This window comes from Charadrius vociferus, unplaced genomic scaffold, assembly GCF_000708025.1.
Source record: "Charadrius vociferus isolate BGI_N301 unplaced genomic scaffold, ASM70802v2 scaffold90, whole genome shotgun sequence".
In the NCBI taxonomy this organism is placed as follows: domain Eukaryota; kingdom Metazoa; phylum Chordata; class Aves; order Charadriiformes; family Charadriidae; genus Charadrius; species Charadrius vociferus.
The window spans coordinates 3,091,611-3,101,361 of record NW_009647222.1 but is presented as its reverse complement, the minus strand read 5'-3'; the positions used below and the strand labels follow the sequence as shown (position 1 = coordinate 3,101,361).

At 45.6% G+C, this 9,751-nt stretch overlaps 1 protein-coding gene across 1 annotated transcript in view; it reads right to left on the bottom strand.

Moving 5' to 3' along the window:
- Nucleotides 1-485: 485 nt before the first annotated feature.
- Nucleotides 486-9,751, bottom strand: part of PTPRO (protein tyrosine phosphatase, receptor type, O) — a 73,997-nt gene continuing 64,731 nt past the window's right edge. Inside the window, exons 24-27 of the mRNA XM_009879648.1 lie at nucleotides 7,828-7,982; nucleotides 5,269-5,404; nucleotides 1,792-1,912; nucleotides 486-677 (exon numbers count right to left, since the gene is read on the bottom strand). Of these exons, the coding sequence (XP_009877950.1) occupies nucleotides 1,808-1,912; nucleotides 5,269-5,404; nucleotides 7,828-7,982 (396 nt within the window). The 3' untranslated portion in view covers nucleotides 486-677; nucleotides 1,792-1,807. The remainder of the gene's footprint in view (nucleotides 678-1,791; nucleotides 1,913-5,268; nucleotides 5,405-7,827; nucleotides 7,983-9,751) is intronic.

Genomic DNA, 9,751 nt, shown 5'->3' with positions numbered 1-9,751 from the left:
TTCAGCTTCAGGCTTCGTGGTTTGGATTTCTGCTCGTCAGTGCATTCCTCGGGTCTTGTGCTCCCCCCCAGACCCCACGTACATCAGTGCTGTAGGAAACAGTCAAATCCATGTACCCAGCAACCCTTCCCACCCCCTCCCACCCCCTTTTCTCTTCACAATCTCCAGCTTTCTTCATGTATATTCATGCCTCGCTATTCACTAATGAGGTATTATTAGATACTAACAATGCCTGCTCTCCTATGGACGTTAGCACAGACCAGTGACACATGAAGAAAACTCTTCAGTCAACCATTAAAAAAATATTGCACTTACTTTAACCTTAAGCCCAACCTGCACAGAAAAAAAAATTAGAAAAATTAACCAGAAGTACCAAACAAAAACCCAACACTCTGGAGCAATCTATTTTATGCACATATAGTGTCTTTTCCTTCATGTTGTTTAGTTGAATTTGGTCCAGTATTTTAAAAAAATGTCCAGAAATTAAACAGTTCAAAAGACACCGCAGGCTCGTTAAGGCTTTGTCTCCCCAGTGCTTCGGAAATTTAAAGTTTCTTTCTTTCATTGTCTGTGTACTGCAAAGCAGCGGTCTCTCCTGGCAGAACAACTCGCCGTTCAAACCATCAAAAGGAAAAAAATCAGAAGCAAGGGAAGATGGGTGTGCTTCATGGTCTCACCTAGAACCAGACAAACAGCATGCTTTAGAAATAAAGACAGACATAAATCCAGTTCTTGGCATTTACTTTTTTTACCAGCCCTCTGTACAGGCTGGGGCTGCAGCCCACCAGTGCAACCAGCTGGGCTCTGGGGCTCTGATTAGATGGTAAACTACCGGGACTTAGGAAAAGTGAGACAAACCGGGGTTCATTTTACGGGCAGGGGAACGATGTACGCAGAGGCTAATAAAGACGGGTGTGCAACACCAAAGACACCCCACAGAGATGGCTGGTGGTGGTGGTGCCCACAGCCCAGCGCTCCCCCAGCTGTTTGAGCCGCCAGTGTGTGTTGAAAGTCTGTAGCCTCCTGCTTCACCCCAAATTAACTAGTAAGGCTATGGCTGGGTTTTCACTGCCACCTGATGAACTAAAGCTCATCGGCTTAAACAGCAGTGACGTGCGTCCTCACAGCTTGTCCCCACCAGCACACTGCTTGGTAGGTCAGAGCCATGAGTGACTCTGCAGCCGGGGACTGGGCTGGGCTGGTTGCACACAACAGGTCAGGCACTGGGGCTCAGTGGAAAGGCCAAGACGGTCACTTTGCTTGTGCTAATGGTAGTACCAGTTTGATGCCCCTCCTGTTCCCTGGTTCTAGATTTATGAAAAAATTTCCCCGGTGTTTCATGTCAGAGCTTTTTGGTTACCATCTCGCCCACAACAGCAGTGCTGGCAGAGCATCCCCAAACATCTGCTGGCCTCTGGCAGTTGGTCAGTGACTTGAGAATGACTGAAGATATTAAAATCCACCCCTCCTTTAGGCTTTGTAAGGAGTGTTAGGACAAGTGGCAGGGAATGGTCAGATGGCTCCGTCAGGATTGCCAGATTCTCTTTTTCTTCAAAGGATGAGTGAGCCAATACACTCTCACAGTGCTGCGGGAAGTGTAGCGGATTGTTTACTGGGAGAGGCTAGAGAGATTTTCCTCACCCTCTCCATGTGAACACCAGGTCAGAGGGGAATGAGGTCCGGAAAACTCCAAACCCCCAGCAAAGCTCCTGGAGCAAACACCCATGCCACTGGTTACTGCCGAGCAGCTGGGACGCGAGGCCGTGGGCATGGCACATGTGCCGGACTTACCACCTGTGACTCTGAACTAGGACTTGCTGACGTTCTCATATATGACATCGCTGATGCAGAACTGCTGCTTCTTCTTTTGCCACATCAATTGCACACACTGGTGAATAAAAATGTATTGTTCCTGGAAGAAAAGACCCAATGAGTGGGTATTTTTGTGCCTCAGAAAGCATGACAAAAACCCAAGCAGTGAAACAGTTTGATAGTTCAGAGTAACAGCGAGCACAGCTTCTCCATCTCTCCCCCCTCAGCCCCTCGCAATGTACAGTGAGTTGTCAGCTCCCAGAATAATAGCCTGCAATTCTTAGAATTCTGTGCTGGGGAAGCACAGAATCCACCTGGGCTGCCCTGGCATCATAACCACTTATTGATAACTTGAATGATGATGGGAGATGAGGATACAGATGGCTGACAGATAGAGCTCAGAAGGTTCTGGTTAGTGGTGCAGAGTCTAGTTGGAGGTCAGTAACAGGTGGTGTTCCCCAGGGGTCAGTACCGTGTCCAGTCCTGTTGGGAGGGGAGGGGCTGATATGCCAGAGGTGTGCTGCCATACAGCCTGACCTGGACAGGCTGGAGAGTTGGGCGGAGAGGAACCTAATGAAATTCAACAAGGGTAAGTGTAGGGTACTGCACCTGGGGAGGAATAACCCCATGCATCAGTACAGGTTAGGGGCTGACATCCTGGAGAGCAGCTCTGTGGAAAGGGTCCTGGGAGTCCTGGTGGACAACAGGATGACCATGAGCCCGCAATGTGCCCTGGTGGCCACCGCGGCCAATGGCATCCTGGGGTGCATCAGGAAGAGTGTGGCCAGCAGGTTGAGGGAGGTCATCCTTCCCCTCTGCTCTGCCCTGGTGAGGCCACATCTGGAGTATTGTGTCCAGTTCTGGGCTCCCCGGTTCAAGAAGGACAGGGAACTGCTGGAGAGGGTCCAGCAAAAGGCTACTAAGATGATTAGGGGATTGGAGCACCTTTCTTACTAGGAAAGGCTCAAGGACCCGGGTCTTTTTAGTCTAGAGAAAAGAAGAGTGACAGGGGATCTTATCAATACTTATAAATACTTAAAGGGAGGGTGCCAGGTAGATAAGAAAAGTCTTTTTTCAGTGGTGCCCAGTGATAGAACAAGAGGTAATGGGCACAAACTTGAACATAGAAAGTTCCATTCTAACATGAGGAAGAACTTCTTTACTTTGAGGGTGGCAGAGCACTGGAACAGGCTGCCCAGAGAGGTCATGGAGTCTCCCACACTGGAGACATTCAAAAGCCGCCTGGACACTGTCCTGTGTGACCTGTACTGTAGGTGACTCTGCTCTGGCAGGGGGGTTGGACTAGATGATCTCCAGAGGTCCCTTCCAACCCTGACCATTCTGTGATACGATAGGATAGCATAGGATGGGAGGGGACAGGATAGGACAGGACAGGACAGGACAGGATAGGATAGTTAGTTGGATCTGAGCTAAAGTAGGTCTACTTTATATTGCCTGAGAATGAATTAATTCCCAGAAAGGTACCTGAACGCTTCATGTGCAACAAATTGCATCCATACCACATATGCACCTGAAATCTTTTAATGAACTTCATGTTCCTTACTGCTTGACTTCTTTACCAATATAAAAATGAAACCTGATTTTGTTCACAGAGCAGTTAATTATCTGGGGAGTTATCAACCTCTGTGCAAATGACAATGTAAGTCAGGTCAATCACATGCACTGTTATATTTGTGGACGGGTTTCTGTGCAACAAGACTGGGGTTATCTTTGGTTTTGGTTATGGCCTGGCATCGAACAGATTAAACGCTGTAATGCAATTTGGAATAACCTTAATTGACAACTTATAGATTTCAAAGAGAGAGAAGGCAAACCCTGATGAATCCTTACACTTAGCTTTATGTGCAGTAGGCACAAGAACCAAGTGGATCTCAAGCAAAAACAACTGTCCCAAAACCTGAGTCTGGATTTCAGCCCCTCTCCCCAGTGGTCTGCTGATGCCAGGAGATATCAATGTGAGTTTGAAGCCTGTCTCAGACCACAGAAATGCCTGTATTTCCTCACACCCACTAATTTGAAGTGGCTGGTTTCAGTTCAGGGTGTTCTCCAATCCAACCCCCTTTTTGGGCCTGTGTCACTTGTTTTTTTAAACTGCTCAGGGAGACACTGCCAAGTTTCCAGTGTAGGAGGCAACGTGAAGCCAGGTGAGCTGTGTGTGGTTTCAGGTTTTTGTAAGGAAAGCTTTTCGGTGGCCTCTGCGCCTAAGTGCCAGTGCCACCTAGTGACCTCTAAGGCCAGGCTTGGCCACTGCCTGGAGCAGCAGGAGCTCAGTGACCACCAACGCCCAGCTCTTGACATCAGCTCCAGGCAGACAACAAGTTTGTACATACAAATAAAACAAAATTAAATAAAAAAATCATCACCTCTGGAGTGGTAATGCAATTGGAGCTGAAATCAACCATCAGGAGCTGAAATCAACCATCAGGATTTGTTTCTCTGGTGTTTACATAAGGGTCTGCTTTTGGATAAAGATAGCGAATTGTGATGCGAAGTGGTAGTTTGATAGGAATGATCCAGAATGGTCTGAGAATAATGACCTTTTTTTCATTTCTAGGTGCTAGTTTTTGTCACTGCAGGTTTTATTCCTCTTCCTATTCTCTCCCTCTCCCTGCTAAATCTTTGCTTTGCTCTGGATTCAACAATCCTTGGCAACAAATTATCTGCCGCATCTAGCCTGCAAACAGCGATGGTGGCACTTCCAGCCATGTGGAAGTTGCCAGCTTATACTGTGTCAAACCAGTGAAGAGTACAACAGGCGTGAAATTTTCCCCTCAGTCGTACAGGAACTGGGAAGGTTAGAGACACGTAAAAGCTTCTGCTTTAGAAAAGACTTTGTGATTTTTTTTCCATTATATGTTCTGACAATATGGCTATTCTCCTGACATTTGCTGTAAAGACGGAAAAAGAACTGCCCAGAAGTTATTTGGGCAGGGAGAGGGGCAAGCAGGGTGTCTGGCAGCCTCAAAATCCTTTTGTCTGTTTGGCTTGTTATTTGTATTACCATTGTGTAACTGAGTTCCTACGCTTGGCTAGATGATACCCTCTTGAACAAGCGTGAATGGCTGTCCGATACTGATATCATTTCACGAGCCATTAATCCCCTCAGCAAGCCCCATTCTTCTCAAAATGGTTGGAAAATTTCATATGTTAATCTCTTCTAACGCATTTTTTGCATGTTAATTTCACAGAAGGTGAGAATAACTCATCCCTTCTGGAAGACATCAGTGAGACTGTAGATGTATTATCAGACCCACCTATGCAGCAGATCAATAACATGACAATATTACAATGAAGAAAAAAACTTAATTGTATCTATTTATAACTATTTTATCAAGCGTTCAGGGGGAACAATAGTCATTGGACATGAACACGCCACAGAGAGGTATGAAATAGATCTGACGATATATTGACAATGCTAAAGTGAACGGATCTTACCTCTGTCTGCACCATGGACATTCTGTAGGACCGCATGTCAGACACCAGGCCCAATATATCTACAAACTCGTGATCACGGATGTGCTGTAAGAGCCGATCCAGGGCTATGAAGGTTCCCGTTCGTCCCACTCCAGCACTGCAACATACACAGACATGCATCTCATTTCAGGCTTATCTGATGGTGACATGGAGGAAAATCAGTGGTACTGCACGAAGCAGGTGTTCTGCAGCTGCGACAATCAGATGTAGCTAATCTGATGTCAGACAGGCTGGTTAACCTCTAGGATTTAATGTCACGAAACCCTTCATCCACCGTTTAGGCAGAATGTATGGAGTGGATGGTTCTGCAATTACTTCACCTTCTTATACTCCTCTTCATGCGCTCACATGCAGAATGTGCATGCACACACTCCTCCACCCTCAGCTGTCTGCTCTTTCTCCTGTCACTGCTCCCCTCAAAGATTTCCTGAGACGTCTCTAACTACAGGGGCTGCAGACAGACCCGCTTGGCAGCGATCACTGGGCAGAGGCAGCTGGGGTTGGACCTGCACACCTCAGTTCCACAGCTCTCCTCACTGCAAAGCTCTCAGCTTTGCAAAAGCACTGCACTACCGCAGTTCATCCTCAAAGGACAAACCACCCAAAAGAGTCTACGCTCCAGGATTTCTGCCTTGGGGGCATGAGACAGAAATAGTCAGCGACCACTGGGCTGACAAATCTTCATGCCCACAAAGGGAAGCTTAGGGACCAGAAAAAAGACACGCTGTTTTGATTTAGAGATTCTTATGTGCATATGAGTCTTTGCATTGTGATTTCACATGTAACATTTAAGTCTGACTCCATTACGAGTGTGGCTTTAGAGGTTTTATAGAGTTTCATACAGAGTCCCAACACCATGCCTACTACTAAGGATAGAAGTGTGCGTCTTAGCCAGAGCTCTTGCTGTTGTCTTGTCATATTTTTCAGGAAAGCCTTGAAAGTATTTGCAATAAAGTTTAACAGTTCATCTCAACACAGCTCATCATAACTGTCACGAAACAGGTTTGGGGTTTTTTGCTGGTGTTTAACAATAGCGTCAATATCTCGAATGAGATGAACACAATGGAACTTCTGATCTATTTATTTGACAGATTCATTAATTGATAGATTCACTCTGTGCCTTCTTTAACATGTTAGAACAATTGCTGTAGGAGTTGATCAATACATTCTATCTTCCCCCCTTACATTAATTCCATAGCATTGCTACTTTTAAAATATATGTGGTCTAAGATGTACAGTGTACGCTAAAAATACTATCTGAAAATATCTCTCTCTGCTTCTAGAAGCAACCTAATGAAAAAGAAAGTACTACAGTTGTTACCCAGCTCTCTGATACGTGCTTCTAATCCTTCCCAGAACAACTAAGTGGTGTATAAGGGGGTTGATTTTGCAATGCTACATATAAATCCCTTCTCTGGCTTACTAGCACCTTTCTTGATATTAGGATTCCCAGAACAATATCCCTTATGAATTTCTCCATTAAGTTACAGGGGAGGACTGCAGAACACCGAGTGCCTTATCTGGAAACTAGCAATGATAGCGCTATAAAAGACTGTTTTCTGGGAAGGAACTCTAGGAAGTGTGCAAAGTGGTGGCACGAGAGAGTCAGTGCCAACCATCACATCAGCACCAGGAGAGACAGCGCTGGAGGGGGTTCACACATTGGGCAGCAATGGAACCGCTGCTTTGGGGGTGGGTGATGTAGGGTTTGGCTGAGATTAATCTCATCAAGCCTTGACTTCCGTTAGGAGTGTGTCACCACAATGCACATGTATTCATCCACTGCAACCCATCTATCCACATATTTCTGAGAAATTTGTTGTGAGTAGCTCTTGTGCTAGGAGCCACAAAGAGGTTTGAAGTCAGTTGGGAGGCACCAATCTGGTATGATATCACCACTAACACAGCGGCTGCCCCCAGAGAGGCCAAGTAAGCGAGCATCTAATAAAAGGCACAAGATGATGCACAAGAGATAAATCTGATAGTATATAAAACAACGTTCCTCCCCAAAAAAGAAAAAAAAAAACATATAACTGTTATCATGGGATACTGATATTACTACTAGCACTCTTCATGTCACCTCCTGAATGTACCGAAAGCCAAGTGACCAGAGGAGGAGGATCTGTGCAGAGAGACACTTCTGCAGGGGAGCAGCACGCTGTGGCAGGCTGCTGGCCAGACCACACCATCTGTACCGTGAAGGTGTGGAAATGAGAGAGCAGGGGTAGGCTCTGAGCTGGTGTAAATCAGGATCGCCTGGTGCACCTCCTGAAGCCATTTATTTATAACATCCAAAGAGCTGACTCTACTCCAGAAAGCCCTGCCTTCACATCTACGGCTGCAGACTGAAATCCCACCCCCCTGTAGTCAAAGAGGGGGACTAATGCTTTACCCTTAACACCAAAGTGTATGATCTCCATCTAACAGGTGAGCAGGACCCCAAAATCTCTCCTTCCAATGGTTTCCCAACCTATTTAACAAGTTACACCCGCTAGTTCTTCATTTCCTTGAAACATTTACCTGCAGTGTATGATCACGGGGCCTTTACTCTTTGCTGATTTCTGCCTGACCATCTGTACAAACTGGAGGATGCTTTCGGCAGCATTGGTCGTGGGGACACCATGATCTGGCCAGGCAGTGTAGTTAAAATGCATCACGTCTTGCACCTCATCGGCCTAATGGGAAAAGCAGAACAGCAGCATGTTTACAGGAGTTTTAACAGTGCAGTCACACTCAGTCAGACTGAGGGGGTTTTGTCATTATGTGGTTGGTCCCATGTCCCCCCCTCCCCCCCCCCCCCATACAGCCTAAGGAAGTAAAGTCAGCCAAAAAAATGGCAAAGAATTTACATCCTATTTGATTAAAAAGAGGAGGGTGTATTAGGCCATCATTATCAAAAAGGCGCAAACTCTCGTTTGTCGGTTTGGGACTTGTTTTTTGCTTTTATTCCTCATGGTAGTTTAATTTGATTTTGCTTTCAAATCAAGAATTGTTGCATTTTTCAAGTTTAGGCTTTCTTTCTCTTTCTGTTCTGTTCCCTCTCCTTTTGTCGTTTTGCCACAGATAAAGAACAACACTTTGGCAAACAATCAAGACTGGACTCTTGAGAGCTTTTCTTTTCAAGTTTAAAAGAGAAAAAGATACCAAAAGGGAAGAAAAAATCATTACAGGGACAAAGGAAATATTTAGAAAAATGCACATTATTATAAAAAGGGTTTATAATGCCAAAAAATCCAGTGGCTTTAGGTGAAAGAGGATCCTCAACACAATTCATTCTTTCTATGAGAATTAAAGGAACTCAAAACATGGGGAGGGGTAGGGGGTGTCATCAACCAAATCCATGGCAAGCAATGCTTTTAGTTTTGCCATTTTGGGTCAGGCTAAATAACCGTGCTGCAGTAACCTCTCTCAAGTCACAGGCAACAGCAGATCCTCAGGCAAAGGACATTAAAAAACGAGATCATACAAAAGACCCTGAAGCAGCTGCCCTGGGTTTGGTAAAGGACAGTTTACCTGAACTGCAAGCTGCAGTCTCGTCGTTATTTTCCACGGATGCCAACAGCCCAACACATCGTGTCTTATGCATTTATACTCCTAGCCTGCACCCTGTGCGCACTTTGTAACGCAGCGAGGCATGGCTGGGTAGGAGAGAGGTAATGGGCACAAACTTGAACATAGGAAGTTCCATCTAAACATGAGGAGGGACTTCTTTACTTTGAGGGTGGCAGAGCACTGGAACAGGCTGCCCAGAGAGGTTGTGGAGTCTCTGACTCTGGAGACATTCAAAACCCGCCTGGATAACGTCCTGTGCAACCTGCTGTAGGTGACCCTGCTTGGGCAGAGGGGTTGGACTAGATGATCTCCAGAGGTCCCTTCCAACCCTAACTATTTTGTGACTAATGTCCTGGGCCAAGGCTGACATGCCAGTGTCCAGCTTTTTTCACGTCCCCTCCATATCTCTCCCCTTTTGAAAGCTTCACGAGCTGCTGCCTGCAACGGGCTGATGCAGAAAAGCAAGCTGGAAATAAATGCTCGAATAACAGAACAGCTTTAATTTGGAAACTGCACGCTCTCACATGTGATTCAATACTTTACAGGAATCTATGAATATTGCAGAATTGCCCTTTTGAAAAGTTTTTTCCAATCTCTACGTTGGTATTTTCAAGTTTTGAATAGCTCATAGCAAGCAAGAAGATAAGCCCGACATAAAAAATAGAAGTTGTTTACACATTTGTTGTCACTAATTATTGGCACCACAGAAGTGTCCAGAGCTCTGGTACTACTTTGATTTCAGTCTTGCACTTTGCTGAGAAATTCACAGAGACAACAATGTCAGGGGAAAGTTTTGTGATTTATCAATTTGCGCTTGTGCAGAGTGAGGGTAAGGCCATCAATCTCTCTCTTAGGTGTTTCCCACTGAATGCCAGAAATGGACAAAAGTTAA